Consider the following 22,990-nt stretch of genomic DNA (forward strand, 5'->3'; position numbering starts at 1 on the left):
ATCGATGATAAATACAAATAGAACAACATAACTCGGGACGAGGAAACTAGGAAAATGTAGCGGATGAATATTTGAAATTTGCGATGGCTAGCTTTCTCCATGGGGAGAGAGAGAGAGAGAGATAGAGAGAAAGAGAGAGAGAGAGAGAAATTTTACGAATCGAGATATTATATAATTATTAAAGTGAAGGACAATGTTTTACCATTTGTTGTTATAACATAGTGATAAATATTTCGATAATCAAATTACTAATCTAAACTTTTACAATGATCGAGTAAAAAGTAAATAGAAACGAGAAAATGAATAAAGGAAATGAGCGCAGGAAGGATTCAAATAAGAAAATTACAAAAATTGTACATCACCCCTTCGTAACCCGTAAGAGACTTTCGCTCTCTTTATCTACAAAGTAAATTTACGACGATGTCATTAATAAAAAAAAAAAAAAAAGATATATGTATATATACATACTCGAAGATCAAAATATCGAAGGAAAAAGAGATACAAGTCGATTACAACGAATTGATGCTCCTTGCAGTAACAAGGATACAAGGACAAATATCGATGGAACGCCGATGATTTAGGAATTCCAAAAAGGGCCAAGGAGAAAGAAAGAGGAATTGAATATTACTAAAGATGCGCTGCGCGAGACCGGTATTAAATAACAATATACGTAGTTGCCTTCAAAGAATGGTGTCAATTTCCTTTTATAATATCTACCCGAACTCGCTTAACTGGTTCATTTGTAGTTGGTTTTAAGAAGACTCTCTCGGGAACCATCATTCTGCATAATTTTATCGTACCATTCTTAGTTCTCAGTCTCTTTTGCATCGGTAACTGATACTTGCGTAAACCGATAGGAAACGCACATTAAAAAGAATAAAATTATCAATGACGGATTCAATCGGTACTTTTCGAACGAAATCGTAATCTACGGATTAGTGTTGATTTCCCAGGTTGCTATTCGGAATCGATTTTATGGATACCTCTGCAAAATCGACTCGTTTTCGTACTCCGACTTCGTTCATTCATACTCTATTGTGTGTTCAATGCAACAGAAACATGGACACATTAAAAAGTACAACATATTTGGGGAACGTTTACCCACGCAACACACGCTGTAATACCGATAATCGTTATTTGTTTCCATATGGTAAACATTTACGTATATTATTATATGTTTTGTGGCTGTATATGTAAGTCTACGCCTGTGTGTTTAGGGTAAGCGCGCGTATTTTACATACACTTAAAAGTATCCATGCATACGAGACGAAGAATATGTCGAGTTCATTTCTACCGAGACAGGTAGATTAGGACCTAATGGAATGGACCGAACCAGAGGCGGATGGTGGATTTCTAAGGATTTCAACCGACTATGTAACAATAGAAACAGAGTAAAAAGAAACGAAAGCGAATATTTAACGTTTATTTATTTTTAATATTGTAAAAAAGAATGATTGGTTTTAACATAGAAACAAATGGAATTTCGTTTATTCGATCGGCGAAAATTAGGAATTGTTACTTAGAATTTAACTAAGATACAAAACGGACTTGCCATAATTCTCAAATAATTAGAAGTACTTGATTCATACATATATACATGTTAATCCGCCCCTGGACCGAACGTATCCGTTGCATTTGGACGCGATCGATTTATCGAGTTATCGTTATCGTTTGACTCTTTCCATTTTTAAAATGGCAACGTTCGTCCCTTTCATCAAGGTTTCGTTCGAGCCGATCATAGACCGTTACACGTCTTTGATCCGCCGTTTGAATACGTCACCCCGAGATGCCAAAAGAAACATGTTGTTTGATAAGTCTTGATGGTCGATGGTTGTATAGGTCACTATATTAGGTGATCGATCAAGATCTATAACGGAGCTTTTATCCGTTAAAGAACAAACGGAAAAAAGTTCATTCCGCCAACTTCGCATTTTTTTTTTTTGTTTGTTTGTTTGTTTTTGCATTAACCGAATTTATAGATAATGCTCTGTTTAGAAGACATTCTGTAAAGTTATTAATATAAATTTGCAAAATAGCAGGATATAACGAATTATCCTCGAACTCTATTGACAAATTTCACGAGATCGATCATGCCGACGAAAAAGCTGATTATATATATATAATATATATACATGCATACACTCACGCACATACATATATACAAATGAGTATAGATGCTTGCGTACTTGCGTATGTATGTTAAAATTAAGGAGAATATGATTTTTTTTTTTACACGCGTACACATAATTTGTTCTCGTTTTCTTTTTTTTTTCCTCTCGTTTATCATGACATTAGTAATCGAGTTTCCGGTAAATATCTGTTGTATATATATTATTGTGTATAATATATGTATATATATTATAACATATATACGGAAGAGAGGGGAAGAAAGAAAGATAGAAGAGAGGAGAGGAAATGGAGGAGGCGGAGAATAACGAGAGAAAGAGAATCACAGATCGTGAGAATTATCGTAGTTAAAAATCAGGATAGAAGAAGTATCGAGAGAAAGTATCTTAAGAGATAGTCACGTATCGATTGGCGGTTTAAGAAATGAAAATCAAGCGTCCCCTTCCTTCTCAGATATTCACGCGTTAGCAACGGACGGTCATGGCGCACGATGGATAAAAACGTATTCTTAAAGTTATGTGCTTCACTCACCTCGATAATACAGCAACTATGACAAGGGCACGAATTCGTATTTTGAAAAAAATATGTAAAAGCAAGAGTCGTTTTAAACGTGTCAATTATAAACCATACACACACGGGTACGCGTACATATAAAAAAGAAAATGAAATAGAAAACAGGAAACGAATATGCACACGAAATATAGTATTCTGTACTTGCGTGCACGCGTGTGTATGCATAAGACTTTTTCGTGTACTACTAACGTGCAATATGTAAAAAGTATTAAATGTAAAAATTAAGTCACCACTGATGTGTTGGAACTTAATAACTTAATGTATTTTTACTCTCCTTTCTCCTCCTGCGTTCTTCCCTTCGTATAATAATATCGTACTTGCTAGACAATGTGAAATTTAATTTAATGACAACTGGATATAATGTAATTAGATTCATGCGTGCTTTTTTCCTTTCACTTCGTTTCTTCTCGAATCTCTGTTTCGTTTAGCGATGCTTTAGATGGTAAATAGTGAGCAGATTTGGGAGTAGTGACAGTGTTTCGTGGCTGTTTTTCGCATCCCGCGTGTCTCATCCGAACAGCGATATCGATACATGTTTTTCTGTTTCTACATACCCGTCAAAGACTAGTTTATTCGATATTTTTCCTCTATCGTTCACAGTTTCGACAGCATCGTTTACACCCCCGTAATCTACTGGCGATTACCCATTTCTCTTTCGTAACATTACATATAACGTTTTTGTCCTCTTCTATACTCTTCGATACTATCTTTTACTACCTTATCGTTGTACGACGAGACAGCGTTTGCGAAATTCTCTCTGTCCTTTCCTCTGTTCATCCACAATTTGTTTTCTCCCGTTCTTCCACACAAACACGAGTCAATAACGCTTCCCTTGGATAAACTTGTTGTATCGAGTAACTCTCACGACTCGACCGCTTCCTTTCGTTAAGGGCCGCGCGAGGCGTGGTTACGCAATATCCTACGTTAATTTCGCATAAATTCGCTAATTTTTTTTCCTTGGCCTTTTGTTATCTTCTCTTCGTTTCTCTCTCTCTCTCTCTCCCCTTTCTCTCCATCCCCCCTCCCCCTCCTGTCGTAGATCGACACTCCTTTTGAAATTGAATACTCAAATTCAAAATTTCTGACGAGTGACAATAGCGAGTGTATTCGGCGACCGGCACGTGAATCGATCCTTCAGGAAAGGATACGGTCGAGAACGAGATTCTCTCGTGTTCGAGCTTTCGAATCGGGCGTAACAGCTGTGGCGGTGGCATTGGCAGCAGTGTGCGGTCGCGTTAGAACAAAGAGGTCGTGACTTTCGAGGAGGAGATTAAAAAAATATGGATGCGGGAAAAAGGCAACGTCGCCCTTGCGAGTGTGAAACCGAAGAAAGGTGGAAGGAAGTAAGGACGTAAAGAAGGATGGCGGGAAAGATGAAAAAAAAAGGATGGAAGGCAGAGAGGACGAGACAGAGGGGAAACCCGAAGAGGGACAATACGGAATAACAAAACGAGGAGTAAGAGTGATAGGATAGTAAAACGGATAAGATAACGAAGATTGTTAAACGGAATGGGAAAAGAATAAAAGTGATAGGGAAGGAGGGAGAAGGTAGCGAGGTACGCGAAGGACGAAAGGTCAGGCGAATGAAAAATCGATCTCGGGTGGATGGATGGGTGAGCACTTCAAGGGACGGGGGGACGATAGAGAATAGGATGTTCTTATTAGTTTAGAAAGGACTTAAGCTTAGGAAGGTTAGTTATCTCCACCCTCCTGTGCTTCGTCCGCATCGCCCTGCGTGTCACTGGTCCAAAGAGTGAGGTTGTCGCGTAAAAGCTGCATAATTAGCGTGGAATCTTTGTAGCTGTCCTCGTTAAGTGTGTCCAATTCTGCGATCGCATCATCGAACGCCTAAAACATTTATGCAAACGTTAAACTGGATAAAAACGTACATTCCGCGTTCGTTTCAATTTACACACACGATTTTATTCAGCAATCGCGCCAAAACTACAGGAACCGCATTCTTTCGATCACGCGAGATCACACGTTCGTGCAAAGCGTTAACCAATTTCTATTAGAGATAGAAAATGTTACCAACATATACATATTAAATGCGTATGATGCGGAATGGTTACCGGATACAGTGGAGACTAATTACAGCAATGATCACACCAAATATCGAAGGAGCTTCTTTCTTTCTGTTGCTTTTTTATGGGTTAGTATGCACTCGATAACATAGCATTTACCGCACAGTACCACGACACACTGATGTCAATTGTAAATTATACAAAGTACATTTATTTGTTCAACCTAAGATAGTCATCCAACCAAGCATCAAACTGTCGATTATCCCTAACCTGTTTGGCAAGATGACAGGCTCTAGCCGGAGAATTAATAATTTCGTAATAAAAAACGGAGAAGTTGAGTGCAAGACCGAGCCTGATGGGATGCGTAGGCTGCATTTTTGATTTTGCTATGTCAAACGCTTCTTGATACGCTTTCTGTGAATCCTCGACTACCGCTGCAATGCAAACCGAGAAATCTAAATTATGACTTTCATAAATTTCCAGATAACGCATAACCTCTGTCGAGGTAAATTTAGGTATAAGTGTATGTTCGTGTGAGCGTGTGTGTGTGTGCGCGCGCGTGTGTACGTCGGAATCGGAAGGAATAAAAATAGGGAGAAGGAACGAATGGAGCGACTATTCATCCCCTGTGCGCAACTAAGTTTCTCGGGTTAAATATTCATCCACGAGTTCGATCACGAAGCTTAGAGAATACACGGCGACACGTTGTAAAAGTAAAAGCGTCTTCCCATCCAAAGATAAAGTAAAATCATATTTTTGCCTCCACTGCATCACCACCGCCGTCGTCTTTTCCTATTGCATCTTTCCACGATCGCTGTGAACACTACCGACATCATCCTCGTTTTTATAAATTATACCTGTTTGGCCAGCTGGCAGGCCTTGTCTGGTGAGTTGATGATCTCGTAATAAAAAACGGAGAAGTTGAGAGCAAGACCGAGCCTGATGGGATGCGTAGGCTGCATTTTTGACTTTGCTATGTCAAACGCTTCTTGGTACGCTTTCTGTGAATCCTCGACTACCGCTGTAATGCAAACCGGGAAATCCATATTACAATTTCTACAAACGTATACATAGAGCGTGACCTCCCTCTATCGCGATATATATGTAAGGGGACCTCTCGGGATAGGAAGAACGAAGAGGAAACGGGAAAAGAAACGAGCATCCAGCTCGCGTCAATTCTACGCGAACATTTACAGTATTCGTTATGGTGTACGTGAGAGCGTACTATACGGTTGTGCGAACAAAAAGAAGTCGACCAGAGCTTAGGTACACGACAAGTTGGAAAGGTTAAAGTGCCTCTTCCATCACCCCATAAACGATAAAGCGGAATATCGTGTCTTTTTTTTTTTTTTTTTTTTTTCCTCCACTGCATCACCACCATCCTTTCGCATCTTTCCGCGATTGCTGTAAACTCTATTTATCGATATGCGTATCAACCCTCGCCTTTGTGAATTATACCTGTTTGGCCAGCTGGCAGGCCTTGTCTGGAGAGTTGAGGATTTCGTAATAGAAAACGGAGAAGTTCAGGGCGAGACCTAGCCTGATCGGGTGGGTAGGCTGCATCTTTGACTTGCTGATTTCGAACGCATCCTGGTATGCCCTCTGACTGTCGTCTACCACGGCTGAATATATTACGTGCAAAATTATCAGCAAAATTTCAACCTTTTCGTAATCGTCGATATTTCGAATTTAACACCGATGGTACCTCGATACATAGTCATCTTTAACGTTTCGCAGATAAAGTGCCGATGATAACGATACTACTATTAATAATAACAATAATAATAATATTAATAATAAATAACGATGATGACAACAACATAGATACAGAACGATCTGATAAACACTAACCGACATCAATTTACGAAACTTGTAATTCGACTTGTCCGCGTTTCAAACTAATTTCGAAAGAAACGACACCTCTCTCTCTTGTGTTTCTCTATGTTATTATGTGAATTTAACATGGAATGTACGTGGGTGAAATGAAACGTAACAGACGTTTTTGTCATTATCGAGAAAAATATACGGCGTTAAATTCCACCAACGTTTTAGGAACGTTTCTCTGTTCAAGTATAACATGTTATACACAGATATTCCGACATACGACGAGTATCGTGGAATTTTTCAAATCCACTTAAATCTAAGAATATATCAGAGAGTAGTTTCAACGAAGAACACCTGCCGTTGCAGCTGTGCTTCCTTTTTTTTTCTTTTTTTGAAGTACCACTACGAAGACGGTCACAGGTACGAGAGCATTGTGCGACACCTTTCTATTCGAAGAAAGACGTATATCGATTCTCTCGTACGAATTCAATGTCAGATTACAGACAGAAGTGTATCTTCGATAGTGCGATTACTTTCAAATTACCGTGTATCTCGAAGAAACTTTGTAACGCGAGAAAGAAGAAGAAAAAAAAAAAAAGAAAAAAAAAATCTTACATCGTATTAACGCCTTAGAAGAGCGTCGATGAAAAATCAAGTTCGTCTAACGGTGATTATTAATCGGAATCGGTAAAGTTGTAGTTGTATAGCTGTTAGTAATTTATCGCATTACCAGATACATACCATTTCTGGTTTCTCCGGTAGCGACTTCTGCGAGATACCTGTAGTAGTCGCCCTTCATCTTGAGGTAGAATACTTTACTCTCGGCATTACTAGCCTTAGGGATCAGGTACTTATCAAGGAGTCCCTGCAATGTTGACAGTGCGATCAATTTTTACATATTTTCCCCTCTATTTAAATATTTACATCGGTTTGTCTATCTATTTACACGTAATGTCGCAGAAAAATGAAAATCTCCGTTTCCATCGTATATATACGAGTATACGACGACGAATATGCAAGTGAGTATTGGGAAACACTTCACGCTTTCCGTTTTCCAAACGCTCGTCGCTATAATAGCGCTTTCGAATATTAAACGCGTTTATGTAAATTTGTTTGGAATATTTAGACGCGTCGCATCGTGCGCTAATCGCTATCGAAGCAAATTCAATCGCGATAAAGAAAGATGTTCGCGCGATTATTCAAACGAGTTTTGACACGCTCGTTGGACGACGAGAAAAGATCGCAAGACGAACTATTGGACAAGGGGCCGAGCCGGTGTGGTAATCAAGCCACGTGAAATCCAAACCGACGAGTGATCTTTGCTTTTGCCAGCCATTGGAATACGCAGACGCGACAGAAAGGATCGTTCACCGATGTAAGACGATCCATCTATAAACATGAAAAGCCAGCTACTGCTCGGTGGACGTGTTAAATCTACCATATCCGAGTGTCCCGACCAAAATAATGCACGTATCGTGGTCGATCGTGTGCGTCTCGTCCCCTTAAAAAGGAAACACGCGAACATTTCCCATTTTTCTGAATTTCGTTATTCGTCGAATCGAAATTGCATGGATAATTGGTAATAAAATGTGAAAGAGAAGCGAAAAAGGAGAGAATTCTTACCAATACGTCATAACAGATTTCACGCAGCTCCTTCTCAACCTTTTCCCTATATTCCTTGGCCATCTGCTGTTTGCGCTCGGAACCTTCGGTTTTCTGCTCAATGGAGGAGATGACTCGCCACGAGCTACGTCTTGCACCAACGACATTCTTGTACGCTACCGACAACAAGTTCCTTTCCTCGTTCGATAACTCGACTCCTGTTTCGGTGACTGCCTTCATCGCGGCTGCCATATCATCGTACCTCTCTGCCTGCTCGGCGAGCTTTGCACGCTGAACCAATTCCTCCTTATCGACGGACATTGTGTCGGCTAGAAAACAAAAATCCCGATATACAGAGCCGAACGGACAACGATTCGGCAATTCGATTCGAGGCGTAATTATCGTAATATATTCATCGTAAAGGCGAAAGGACGAAGAAAACACGTTACTGAAAAGGAAAAAAGAAGAGAAGAGGAGAAGGAGGTGTGTACATAACGTACATCGACACAGACGTAACGGTACAACACAGTTGGATTAACTCGCGGCTTCAATGTCGCCGAGTTCTTTCTCTCATCTATCCGGGAGTCGCTGGTACGCGCGTGAGAATAGATTTCACCGACGCGTTTAGAACACAGTATGACGTACTCGGTCTGTGCGCGCGCGTGCTTCAACCTAACTGGCCTCGTTCGCACATAGATCACGAGTGTCGCGAGTATTTTCTTCCTTCTTCTTCGAAAAGAAACAGGCAATTTCTTTTTCAAAGCTACGGGTGAGCAGATGTTTCGAAAACGCAGTTACATTTCCTTTTATTCGGTTTGGTAACGGTCAACGACAATGGGGATTTACCCGAAAGAGAAATTCGGCCTTTCTCAGCCTTGACCATGAACGTCATGTGCACCTTTAGCTCTAAACGAAACATTTTTACCTTCTAAATCGAATCGAATCGAATATAACGGATTTCACTGTTCGATAAAAATCTACGTTTCTCTTGCGATCAACGAACAATTCAATCGCTTTAATGCATAAAGTTGAAAACTTGAACTTTTAATTAATTTTTCCCTATCGCCAACCATTTTTATCCAATAATATCCATGATAATTATAATACTCTCTTATCACGATTCGTGTCTACAAATTGTGCACTCGACCAACGTATTATTTGCAATGGAATGATGTTATCGCGTGATTATTCCTACCGATTATGTTCGAAACGACACAAGCTACTGCAAACGTTCCCTTTCCTGTTTCTATTAATATCGATAGACTTTTATATGCATTCGATCGATTTTTATCCGTTACATTTTTAAGGAGGATAGAAGCGTGTATAACGATTGTGAAATTTTTCATAAAACGATCGATCGACAAGGATCGCGCATAAATGGAAAGAATAAAACTTCAACGACATCTTTACTAACGTAGATATAATCGCATGGTAACGATGAGTCACTGCATCGGACCGCGTTACAACGCCAAACCGTAGTAGGCACACATCTAAACATCTCGACTCCTTTTAACACGTTCTACGACCGTTCGTCGACCGTGCGCGCGCATGCGCTCCCGAGATCTTCGGTTCGTATTTGTACGCGTTTTACCCTACATTCTCGATCTCGACGATCGTTAAGAACATCGATTCATAGGTCGAATAAGCGAAAATCATCGACCACGACCAACGCTAACTAAGGAGAATCCATAATATCGGCACGGAGCTTTTATATCAGCTATATCGCATATGGCGCCTGATTCTCCTCCAATGAGTCACGTTGCGACGCGACGTAACAAGCAAATCTATATACTTCTCACGCGTACGCGTCGATTACAACTGCGTCCAAGAATGAAAGTAATGAATCGCGGATTATACCGGAAACGATACTACCATTTCTCCTAGCGTTCCCCTACCGATGCTTAACGACGTTTCATTTGACTTCAAGTAGAGTCGTTTTCTACTCCCATTCGTATCGATCATCCTCCTTTCTTTCTCCTGCACACAAATAACGCGCAAACTCCGTTCGATTCTCGTTTCAACATTTCAGACAGCTCGAAAAAAATCAATTAGCAAAGTAATTTCGAATACTATGATCTATCCCTATACATACGATAAATACGGATTAATTCATCGCTTATCACGATAATAGCAATAAAAAAATTTAGAATTTGCTACAAGAAAATAAAACGCGTTCTTCTTATTACCCTACATCTAATCGTAAACTGAAACGCTACTACGACATCGATCATTGATGTTCAAAGTAAGTAATTTTAAAAGCTGCAACACGATCGATTTCGCGTATGTGCGATATATGGCGAGTCTTTGTTATTAATTCCTCGAGCGAAATGCATTCTGCGTTACTCGAAGGGGTAACGAACAACGGTGTTTTACGTATCAATCGGTAAACGTTTACATCATTGTCATAAAGCAACCATGAAGCAAAATCTTCCAAACGATTATTCGCAAAGCTGCGCATGCGCGTATTTTCTATAATTTGCGCATACCCAATTTAAGAGTGCGATTCAACGTTGAAAAACAGATGTGCAGTTTTTCGAAACTTGTTTTCTTTTAGTGCGCCTTATCACGTTGGTAAATATAACGACGATGCAAGTTACGTAGAAACTGCGTATGCGAATCGTTATTGTCGCGATCACCGTTCGCATACGTTCATCTAATAGAACTGTTGGGACACGAGGACGTTATATCGTCGGAAAAAGCTACAGTTTTTCTGTAAAAATGTGTATACGGCAATGAAAATTAGATTAAAATTCCTCGTTCACTTGTTTCCGGTTCGTGGTATTTACTATGAACTGTTATATATCGGATTGGAACATTGCACCATGCAGAAAGATGTTCGAGAATACGTAGCTCACACGACGTTCAAGAAAAACGATCAATCGTAAATCTTATTACAAGATATACCATTCATCGAGCATCGTTTTTCACGTTAATGCGCAAATAGTCAATAAAATTATATGCGACGTAAGTAATCAGAAGCTGGATCAGTAATCAAATCGAGATTCGATCGAGCATCTCGGAGAAAACATATATCTATGCATCGATATTACAAACTGAAAGGTACTAAAATGGCAAATTGCGAATCGAACGAGTTAATTTCTTCCAAATTTCGTATCATTTCGTATGGTTGTTATCATTGATGGATTATTCAACACGTAGCACGATCCGCGTGACGGTAGATAGACGGAAGGTCAAGCAGCCAAATTCTTCCTCGAAGAAACCCGGACGGAAATATTAAACCGGTAGGTGTATTCGACGTCCTATATTTAATCGCGCGCAATCACCTGGCTTTAGGTTAGCAGAGACTCGGCGACACTGTTGCCGGATCTACAAGAGAACTAATGAGAAATCCCACGTTGCCAGTGAAATATTTCCGGCGCAAATTTTTCAATCGGATCGCGAATGAAACGTGACGAAATACATACAACTGTTTGTTCGAACTAACCGATATAAATTCTCCGTCTACTTCTCTTGGTCAAACCTACTTCGATAAACGATACGAGCGATTAACGCGTTCGATTCTCTGCAATCGTTACTCATCCCCAAATACGTATTTCGTGCTTCTTTCACAATTTCTTCGTACCCTTATCTTTCTTTTTTCAAATACCATAACGATTCTTACAATTCATCTCGTATTAACTTCGCATTTGCTCCTAAATAGGTCGCCGACCCCATTGTCTACCACGACCGATCCCACATTTCATTAAAAATCTCGAAAATGAAATAACTTACATGAATTGGTCACCAAAAAGCGATAATTTCAGTCACCGAGATGAATACCAGCGAAGATAAAGATGTCGCACGGATCGAAAAACGTGACATCTCTGTCACGTTGATAAAAATACGAATTTTATCGGCCGATTCTCATTTATCTATGTCTATCTATATCTCGTTATATTACGCGTTATATTCTGCACGATAAATCACAGTTCTGTTAACGTACATTACGCTTACTTTAAATCGTTATTTTTCGCATTTAAATACATTAACCGAAATTGATAAACCAAAGAAACAAGAGGAAACGAGGAGTTTTAATGAAATTTTACCAGTTTCCACACGAACACGTTTTAAGAGGTAGAAAAAGACATTCAATTTAGACACGCAAAGTGGTAACTTCCGTGGGAGGTGAGGAGCAAAACTGACGCTGTCAGGTCGAAGGTCAAACGCGCGAAACGCTTTGGAATAAAAAAAATTGTGTACATTTATCATGAATGATTTGAGGTTATGCTCGACGTAGTCGCGTATCTCAGCCGAAGAGGGAGCAGTCAAACGGAGCGCCACGGCGCTACTTTCACGAAGCGAGAGCGAAATTCCTTGTCTACGCTCTCTCCCTCTGTCTTTCTCTCTCTCTCTCTCTCTCCTTAGCTAACACGCCCCGTCCTCGAAGCGTTCACAACCGCTTCATGTCGCGATATGGACTTGAACAAGCCGAGGACAAAGAAACCAACAACGGGAACACCTTGCTTCCGGCGAAAAACGAATTGGCGTCATTACGGAGACCGCGCCGATTCACTTCGATTCTACTGCGTCGCAGTATTATACCGCAGAGATCGATAACCGATTCACACTCTCCTTGACTTGTTAGTTTAATCGTAGGAAAACGCGACACAAATCGAAATTTCTAGCACATTCTCGAAATAATAATACGGTCTGAGAAAAGGAGGCTCAAATAAAGGAGATACGGAAGCAATCACTTGTGCCTTGGCATGCATGGCAAAGAACGAAGTCAAACGAAAAAGATGAAGAAAAACTAAATAGGTAGAAAGTAATTAGAGATTTAAGTAAATCGAGAGATGAACTCGAAAGATAGAGCAGAAAAGTAAATGCGAGACATAGACTTATAGAAAAGAAGCAGAGCAACGAATCGTCGCAGTCTTACCTATATTTAAAGTCTTTTGTACAATAAATACTTAAATAAATATACGATCAGCGTATTCCGTAGTTTCGCGTAAAATCGGGAGGGGGGCCGAAAACTGACTAGACTCTCGGTACTGCTAGTTCTTTTTTGTTCAGGGGGGTAAAGAGCGAGAGCGTATTACGCGGAGAAACTACGCCGGGTCTTTTTCCTCAGTCACTCAGTTACGGTACCACACATCCCTCAGTGACCACTCCCGCACGACTGAGCCGGCAACGCTGCTCGTGGTGGGGACTCGGCGTGCCTCGTGCCCGGACTCGTCCGCGTTCGGTTTTACTCGTCCTAGGTCGGTTCCCCTCGGTTTCCTTCGTGACCGAGCCGAAGTATTGATCGGTTCGCCCAGCATGGCCGGCTTGAAAGGTTGGGTGGGGCAGTGGCGCACGGTTGTCCCTGTCCCGGGACGCCAGCCATGGAATACGATGCGTAGCGTTGTATTGCGCTGCGCTACGCAGCGCTACGCGTTATATATTCTGCATATATACTTTCAATATCTCTTTCGCGTGCATTCTATATCATTGCTCTTTCTTTTTTCATTCCTTTCCCTTCCCTTCCCTTCTCCACTCTTCTCTTCTCTTGTCGTTTCTTTTCTTTCTTCCTGCCTCATATCCCTTCAAACTTGTTTCCTCGAATTAAATCAATCGGATAGGTACATCCTTTTCTCCATCGTTTTTTACGCCAAGTCCACTTTTCTCATACTTTTTATTTTTCGTTAATTACGCTGTATAAGTTACCAAAACGTCATTTTCCATGGTTGTTTCACATTAGTGAAAAATTGAAATCGTAGAATGTCGTGATAATTTTTTAGCTATTTGTTATATATGTACATATATATTCTCGTGTATATATTAACGTTTCACACATTTATTTGTATACATAATTAATTGAATTTATATAATTATTACGATACTTTTAGAATTGGAGACTTCGAAAAGATTTGTATGACGATACCATTTTCCATTTTAATAAAAATGTATACGAACAGTGAAAATTAAACTTGCGCGTAAAATCAAATCCTCAACGTGACGCGAAAACACGTGTATCATCACGTGATACGCAGTTGCTGCCGGCGAATCATTTTGAGAATATACGATATATCAAATAAACATCCAAAGACACGGATCGATTTCTATTTTCATTTTAAATGAAACTACTTTTCGTCTTATGGTTCGCCAACTTGTAGCCTAAGTACGCAAACGTAAAATCAATTGCAGTACGTATTAAACGGTAAAACGGCCTCGAGGTTCGTTCTTTTCAATAATTTCTGAATTTTCATACAGATTCACGTCACGAACGCAGGTGCATATATTTTGATTTTTCTTTTTTTTTTTTTTTTTTTTTTTTCGGTAAATCTACAATATATGAGGTGAAAAAAGAGGGAAAGAGAGAAGGAGGAGGCAAGCAGGAAAAAAAGACGAATTAAAAATGGGAATGCATTTGGTTCGATAAGGAAAAAAAGACAAATGTGGACGATTCGTATCAACGAGAATACGAGTATAGAAAAAGTGGTAATTATGTAGAATACAATGGTTGTATCGAGAAGACGCGCACAAGAAGAGGTAGGTAGTTTTTGTCTCCTTTACTCTTTAGCTGGTTGGCGAAGCTAAAATGAAATATTGATCTGCGGAGGCGCGCGCAACCCCTGCAACCGACCCGCCCTTCTGCCTTGGCCACCATTTTCCATTGCTCACCCCCAACTCCCCTAATGCCGTTTTGCCACTCTTTGCCGAATCTGGTAGAAATAGCGTATTTATTTCGATCAATTGTTTCTGAGAAATTTTTTGGTAGAAAAAACAGATAAACCGATAATATAGTTCGTGGCTGAATCATTCAACCATGCATTAAATCGTAATGCTTCTTTGTCCTAAGTGTTATATCGTTTTTCATAGTTCTTTTGCAACAAAGCAATCTCTGGCTTCCATTTCGTGATCATCATACACTTGTAAGAACAATCTTCCTATCCCTTAATTAAGACGACGTAACCTTGAGCTTCTTGCAATCCTTTGAACTCTTCTCTTTCAAACAATCAAACTTTCGACATTTGAAAGCTATGTGATTAGACGTCACTAGCTGTCGTTTAGCATCTAACATTTCGTTGTTCGCACTTTCACTGGCCATGACACGCAGTCCAAATACCTATCATAAACCAATCGAAAGCAGAATAGCATCAAGCTAATTGTCTTCGGCAATCCTTAAAACGAGTTGCCTTTGACATGCTTGCTCTGACACATTGACGATAGCCAAACAAACGAGTCGCAACGAGTCGATCGATAGTAATCAAGAAAATAAGAGACAGGTTCAAGCGTTACGTTTTCGTTTGATTCTTTCGTCGATTTATCATTGCTTGTTATTAGTGGTAGCGTATCGATACCACTGAATTTAACGTTTGAACATTTCATACGAAACGACAGGTAATTCGATGGCAAACAATAAAGTAAAGTAGCAGCTCCGCATGCACAGCCGATTATGGAATGTACCTGACTCACGTATATTCCTACCGACCAACGTAAGTACGTATATACAGACATGAGAGAGAAACAGGTGGGCAACGCATGAACTTGCCGTCTCGATTCGACCGTCTTATTGCACGTAATAAAAACTCGGTAGCAAATACGAAGGAATTCTTCTAATTTCGAATCCATAGCGATAAGACATCGAGAAGTAGCGAAGTAGTTTAGTTATTGTCATTACGACTCTATCGATATCACTCTTCGTACAGTACGAAACAACAAGAGATTAGATTTCACGCTTCCGATTCCGAAGTATGTAATATTCCGATAAACACGTTAGATTCGAAAGGACATTATAGAATAATACGATATGTGATAAGCGTGAAATAAATTGCATCATAGACTGTGCAGTAGAGCGAGCGAACGTGGGTATGGTTGACAACCGTTGGAAGATCGGGTGAAATAAGTTGCGACAGACTGCGCATCAAGGTGCGTATAGTGATGCACGGTGTTGCGTGAAGCACAGTGCGTGTCAAACGTTTAAGAGCGCGCGATATTACCGAAGACAGCAAGTCGTTCGACGAGCGTCATGCGAGCGCGGTAGCTGCAAGAACTACGCAATTTTCGATTTCCAGATAACAAACCAGCTTATTCACGAGTGACTTCTCTTAGACTTAATTCGGCTGAAATTCGCAAGAGGGATACGGTTAAACGATATCACTGCTTTTTCTCTGTTCCGCGTTTGCAGACGGGCAAATATTTGACGCAGAAACGAGCAGTTTTTTGTCGTAGGACGTCGGTAGCAACCGATAAGGCAAAAGAGCTCGTTTGATCGTCGGTCGGCCATGAACGAGTTTCTCGTTTCACGCGAAGAACCAACTTGAATATGCCTTTTCGAGAATAGATGATCGATATAAATCGATTGTGTCGAACGAATCGAAGGTATCGAATAAAACGAAGAAAAAAGAGAGAAGTCCAGACCATCGAGAATCGAGGAAGCGTAACTGTTACATCACTGACCTTGTACAGGTGGACCGGCTTAAAACTGTCCTCGTATTTTCCAAGCTACGTCGTGCCCAACGAAATTCTCCATAACCTCGTCGCGTCGTCGAAGCACCGGGCGTAGTCGCCAGACTCGAGGATATTTCGTTATTGATTTTCAATAGTATATGCACCATGCTATTTTTATTGCTGTGTTCTACAAGATTTGATAATATATCGAGAAACCAACGAATAGGAACGATCAGTGAGCAAAGTGCGAGTTATAGGTACGTGAGAAAGCATAAGGAACATTTGTATTTACGACACAATGCAAATAAAACGATGGTAGTCGAGAGCCGTGTCAACGCGCGAGACATCGGCAACCAGTTTCCGATTGAAATACGTATAAAGGGCGAGCTTTTGCGAACTAGCAACAACGTGTACTACAGGTGGTAGAGAGCGTACGGATAACGTGTAGGCGTGATATTGCAGCTGCTTCTATATTCTTTCGACTCTCATCTCCAACCAAGTGTATCTCTACTCCCTTCGAAGGAGTTCAACTCGATGATTTTCACCATCTATTCTACAAAAATCTACATTCTCCGTTGCTTCTTCCTTAACCACCTTGCTGTTATTCCCACGACTTATGTTTCATTTTACAATTAAGGGAAAATGAAAAGAAGGAAGAAAAGGGAGAATCATGTGAAAAACTCGTGCTTGTTTAACACGCTGTTATTGCCGGTACTCGAATGGCTAACTCGGGCAATCGACGTAGCAAGTGCGTGCTTGTGCCGCTGCCATTCACTCGTCTTCTAATACACGCGTCTTCCGTTACGCTCGATATTTTCATTCACCTACGACGAAATCTTATGCCAACTTGAGTTCATCGAGCACACCAACGAGGTGGGGGAAAGGTTGACTGCAACGGGTCAGACTTCTTTCGACTTTCATGCTACTCTACTACTCGCTTCTTCTAGTTTCACGTTCGACCACACACACACACACACACACGTACACGCGCACGCGCGCGTCCGCACGCAAAAGTTGTCGATAAAAGGGATAAAATCGCAAACGCTCCTACCGCATTACGATTTATACAAACCGAATAGTTTCCGTACCAACACGATCCGTCTCGACAAATCGATCGCTCGATTTATGCGACGATCCTATCAAACGTACGAAAAGTTATCGAACCGGACACGTTACTCATCTCGGACTATCGGCAAAAATCATATCTGATTATTCTTGAAAAACTCGAGCAAAAAACATCGTGCGCAATTGGTATTTACGTTAGAGGTGGCGTGCGTACATTCAAAGAAACGAAACACAGCGCCAGCTATACAGGATGAACTCGCGTGAGTTTCTGCGTCAGCCGTCTTGGAATAGCGAATGATGTCAAGCTCGCTGCTTCGATTCGGTTCAGCTCGTTCGTTCACGAGTTGGCCGAATACACGATACATCGCGATATATTCGCTGAATCGAGAGGATCTTTCGAAACTTCGAAATTCGATAATACCGACTACTCGAATCGATATATCGACGTTACTAAAACATTGGCTATAGGAACAAAAGATAATATGCGACGCTTGCTCGAACGTCTTAGACTCGGGGAACTTAGGAATTTAGAGACGTTTGAAAACATGGTAACGTAGGAACGATACGAAAAAGCGAATAATACGAACTGGTGCAAGCACACCTAAGCTAATGGAAAAGCTCTACGATTATATCTTCTTATTGTCAATAACTCGCAAATAACGTCGATATTTTGCCGAAGGATGCTTAACATAAACAATTACGTAAAAATATTTCCGAATAAATAAACAAGCGTGTCACTCGAATAAAACTAATAATTTCATCGAATGGAGTAGTAGCAAGGACAAAATAGTTAGAGGAAAAGTCTGTCTCGTTCATTCTTTTTAAACAAAAGATAACACCTGCTCGATTTAGTCGTTAGCAGTAAAGAGAATATAGAAAAATTCAGATGCGATCACTCGTCAAAATGGCAATACGATCGTGAACAACGATTAAAGAGACACGCGACGTTCTTGTCGTATCCAAGATACCTTATTAACCGGTAAAATTCAATTTCCGTACCGTACACGATATTCATACCATACACGCTTCCACAAATTTCGATCGCGGCCACAAAGTGTTATACTTATGGTCCGTCCATGGAACCATAAAATCGATAGCTGACTACACGTTCGATAACGCGTTTAATTACCGTTTTCTCTCATTGTCAGTTGTCCTTGATATATAACACTACATGTAACAACACGATCACCGAGACTTTCTTCAACCTCTAACAAGCAAGAACTTGTTTGTTTTTAACCAACTGGTTTTAGCTGTTTAGTTTATAGTATCACGTTAAAAGAACGAACAATGGTATCTAAGGGTAGCGAATAACTTACTAGCGTTCAGCAAGAACAACCCCCTGCTATTGCTCGGTCAAATTCTTCAGCATATCGATCAACAACTCGAGACCGCACGCATACTCACCAATTTATTATTACTTATAAACTTAGCGTGACAACTATCATTCGAAGCTTTTCTCGCGTTATTTAGGAATTTTTCATTTCAAATTCGAACTTATAATAGTTGCACGCCAAATTACCGAATTATGAAAAGAAAAAAAATAAGAGAAAGGTGGGAGTAATGATCGACGGTCAGACTGGAAAAAAGAAGGAATAGGACATTGACATGAATCAATAGAATTACCGTACCAACGGTGTTCACACTTATTCCAATAAATTTAGAAATGGAATGGAAAACACCTTGTAATAACAAAATGGTAAACTTATGGAACACATCACTTATATGATAACGAGCGAGCCTTAATAAGTAAGCTTACGGGAACGAAAATCTATCGTCGGTATTACCGTCATCGCCATCGTCATTGTTGACCTTGGCAAAAGCAGTAAACTTTATCTCAATTCGAGTCGTTCGATGACCGAGAAAGAGTAAAAGAAAGGTGCGAGAAAGGGAATTCACGGTCTTCCTCCACTATGAACAAATGTCTAAGTACCTTCTACTAAAATTGCCGATTAACATACATTATTCTCGCCAATGATCGATCGATTACGCGTGTGTCGGCAAACGAATGTGAAGAGAACAGCGGCAGCATTAATATTTTTCATATCAAACAGAACGCTAATTAATATGTCGTCGAAAATAAACGATAATTTGCTATAAACTAATTGAAGAGAGAAGGTAGAGAATGGCGCATTATTGCGTCCAATCTTTTTCGTGGAAATACTTTACGGAATTGAATGACGTACTACATATTTTGAGAAAAATGGACGATTATGAACTGCGCGCGTGTTATATCGGTCAATAATGAGACAGTACATAAATTTATACATAGCCTAACGCACGGAAACTAAAATCGAATGTTACTATTGATGGATACTTATATTATGTATATTGACTTGGGTGTTTATCAGGTAAGATGTGTCGACGCAATATCGAAAGCACGATGATCGGTTCACCTGTCAAAGGGCGTGTGCTCGGCACAACGCCTTTACGAAGAAGGAAAGCGCGTGTCGTGCTTTAACACGATTTCAAGCGGAAGCAGGCCAAATACATATTGTGCGCGAGAGAACAAGCTAAATCTACTACGCAATGTATCTCCGATTTCTCCGAACCATATAAGGGATCAAATATTGCAAGCAAATATTAGTTGTAACATCGATCCAGCACTTACGCGGTTAGTTGTCATATCAAGAAATTCCTATGTTCAATGAAAACAACTGCCAATACGTTAACTATCGTCTAGGTACAAAGTAGAACGAGATTTGAAACTAATTATTTTTTTCGATTCTTTTTAAGCATAAAATGTATAATTTCATCACCAACTATACAACTAAGATGGCGGCAATTATCTTGTTCGTTAGGGCTGTCGCGTCGCGTGCGTCGCATCCGCTGTGAGCGGCAAGTGACTACCTTCAGACCACCTTTTTATCGTACTGGAATCTAACGAACTTTATTAAAATGATAATTCGTTCGATAAACGAAACGATATGATGACGTACATCGAAGGAGAACGAGTCGAAACGAACGATTTCGACTACGAAAATGTAATAAAACGACCAAGTTATAAGTTATTTCGAGCAACTTGTGAAAAAGATCAGGCGACTGCATGGCTACGGGGTCTACACGATCCGCGTTCAATTACACTTCGTATTATTTACAGGCGATATTTTAAAAGACATTGCGTGCAATGACCTCTGCTTCACTTGTACACACGCATATAATTACGTTTGAAAAAAGACTCACCTTTAGAGTGTTACAAACTGCCTAGAAAGTCGAGGCTTCGGCGTATTCAACGGCTCCCGTCCACTACGATCTCACAGAGTGCACTGGCGCAACGAGCGGAAGCCGCCATCTTGAACTGCATTCACTTGACGCTTTCCGTCCGTTCGAAATACACTTCTTTACCATTCCCGCCTTTTTTCAACTCTATCGACAAACTATTAATTCGCTTGCGTGCATTTGATAAAATCAATTATTTTACATTTTTCTAAATATCTTTGCTATTCCTATGCTTCCTTTAAAATTCTGTTCTAATATATACACAAGTAGGTACACATTTTCAATTGATTAAATTGCATGCATTTACATTACCATGATATTACCGAATCAGAAACAGTTTGACATTCTTCTTTACATTTCAATCAATCGGTTACAATCGTTGTTTCAATTAATTTAAAAGTTATACAATTTTTCTTTTTGCTTGGCATATTTGTTTAAAATTTGAATAATATTAAAAATTCTGTTGGAACTCGCACCGCGTACATTTATGCGCCATTTTCTTCAAGTACATGTGCACTTACCGTAAAGAATGTTCCTGGATCACTAAAGTGTTTCGTAGTTCTATCGACCATCGTTATCAGTGATTTTTAAAATATCCTTGCAAAAAGATGCCCAAGTCGAAAAGAGACAAGAAAAGTAACGTTACACTATATTATTCGATAGCTTTTATTTACTGTTTTATTACGAATGCATAATTTTCCCAGACTAACCTAAAAGTCCCTCACGTGTCTCCGAGTAATTGATAAATTTGTATTTCACAGTATCTCTTACGAAAACAAATAAGAAAGGCCTTGCTTTGAAACAACAAATTGTGGAGGATGTTAGAAGTTGCGTTGAGAAATATGACAGGATATTTCTTCTATCCGTACATAATATGCGCAATAACAAACTTAAAGATCTACGATCGGAATGGAAAGACAGTCGGTTTTTTTTTGGTAAAAACAAGGTGATAGCGCTAGCTTTCGGTAAATTACCGGAAACCGAAGCTGCAGAAGGTCTTCATAAATTATCATTAGCATTAAAAGGACAATGCGGTCTGCTATTTACAAACAGGAGTAAGAAGGAGGTATATATTTGTCTATTAAAATATTAATATAAAATATTAAGTTTCTATCTATTTGTTTGTATCTTGTTAAGGTATTGAATTGGATGGAAGAATACGAAGAAATAGATTATGCTAGATCTGGATTTATTGCTCAAGAAACTATAATGTTACCTGAAGGGCCAATGCCAGAGTTTTCACATAGTATAGAACCTCATTTAAGACAATTAGGAATGCCCACAGCTTTACAGAAGGGTGTGGTAACATTAATCAAAGACTACATTGTATGTAAAGAGGGTCAAACGTTAAATCCAGAACAAGCAAGGATTTTGGTAAAGATATTTTTCTATATTTCATGTTACATGTTAAATACAATGAAATAATCGTTTGTTCCTGTTACAGAAATTACTTGATAAACCATTGGCTACCTTTAAATTGATACCATTAGGTATATTTTCCAAGAAACATGGATATAAACAACTTATATCTCAACATGATGTTAAAGAAAATATGGAGGAACAAATGGACATAGAGGAAACAGAGAATATTGATAATACATAAGATAAATACAACAGACAAATTTTTATATGTAGGTGCTTTCTTCTACCTCCTTTCCTTCCACACATTTACTCATTTGCATGCACACATACACGTACATACAACGATATAGAATTGAACTTTTCAACTTACACATTTTGTTAAAAGAAAAAAGAAAAAAAGAAACATATGAACATACCAATTAGACACATATACATTTTTTGAAACAACTGATGTAAAATAGACATAAACATATTTTTAAAACCTCAAAATTATGAAATCTCCTTTTAACTGTTGTCTGTTTATTTAAATCATTTAATGAAACAAAATGATGATGCTACCTCTATATTTTTCTATATTTTGGATTGTTGGAATTGTATGGGTAAATCATAAAATCGTTAGCCTATGACATAGATATCACAAACAACAAAATCTGAATTTAATTTATTTTTTATTATCTACTTATATAGACGATTTATTATTGGTGCTCTGAAAATCCTTGTAATAACAATCATAAGATGACTTTTAATGTAAATTCTGATACTAGAAGTAGTACGATATCGATCGATTCTTCGGATGCATCTGACAATGATGAATTTTTGAAACG

The 22,990-nt window shown here is 39.4% G+C and overlaps 2 protein-coding genes across 6 annotated transcripts; one reads left to right on the plus strand and one right to left on the minus strand.

The window, feature by feature from the left end:
• Window positions 1-2,938: 2,938 nt before the first annotated feature.
• Window positions 2,939-20,928, minus strand: LOC132908842 (14-3-3 protein zeta). 5 transcript variants are annotated; one of them, XM_060963209.1, is made up of 5 exons: window positions 20,769-20,928; window positions 8,172-8,479; window positions 7,290-7,413; window positions 6,183-6,346; window positions 2,939-4,548 (listed from the first exon to the last, which is right to left on the minus strand). In XM_060963209.1, exons 2-5 carry the CDS (start codon window positions 8,469-8,471, stop codon window positions 4,393-4,395), a joined length of 744 nt encoding a protein of 247 aa, XP_060819192.1. In that variant the 5' UTR covers window positions 8,472-8,479; window positions 20,769-20,928; the 3' UTR covers window positions 2,939-4,392. The 5 variants fall into 5 exon arrangements, with proteins under 5 accessions (XP_060819192.1, XP_060819194.1, XP_060819193.1 ...); XM_060963211.1 differs by lacking the exon at window positions 20,769-20,928 and adding an exon at window positions 20,197-20,324; XM_060963210.1 differs by lacking the exons at window positions 6,183-6,346; window positions 20,769-20,928 and adding exons at window positions 4,995-5,158; window positions 13,030-13,300.
• A 238-nt stretch (window positions 20,929-21,166) lies between these two features.
• On the plus strand, window positions 21,167-22,569 carry LOC132908843 (mRNA turnover protein 4 homolog). Its single transcript, XM_060963212.1, has 4 exons — window positions 21,167-21,440; window positions 21,566-21,870; window positions 21,942-22,178; window positions 22,249-22,569. Exons 1-4 carry the CDS (start codon window positions 21,413-21,415, stop codon window positions 22,405-22,407), a joined length of 729 nt encoding a protein of 242 aa, XP_060819195.1. The 5' UTR covers window positions 21,167-21,412; the 3' UTR covers window positions 22,408-22,569.
• The last annotated feature ends 421 nt before the right edge of the window (window positions 22,570-22,990 follow it).

This window comes from Bombus pascuorum, chromosome 7 (genome assembly GCF_905332965.1).
Source record: "Bombus pascuorum chromosome 7, iyBomPasc1.1, whole genome shotgun sequence".
NCBI classification, from domain to species: Eukaryota; Metazoa; Arthropoda; class Insecta; order Hymenoptera; family Apidae; genus Bombus; species Bombus pascuorum.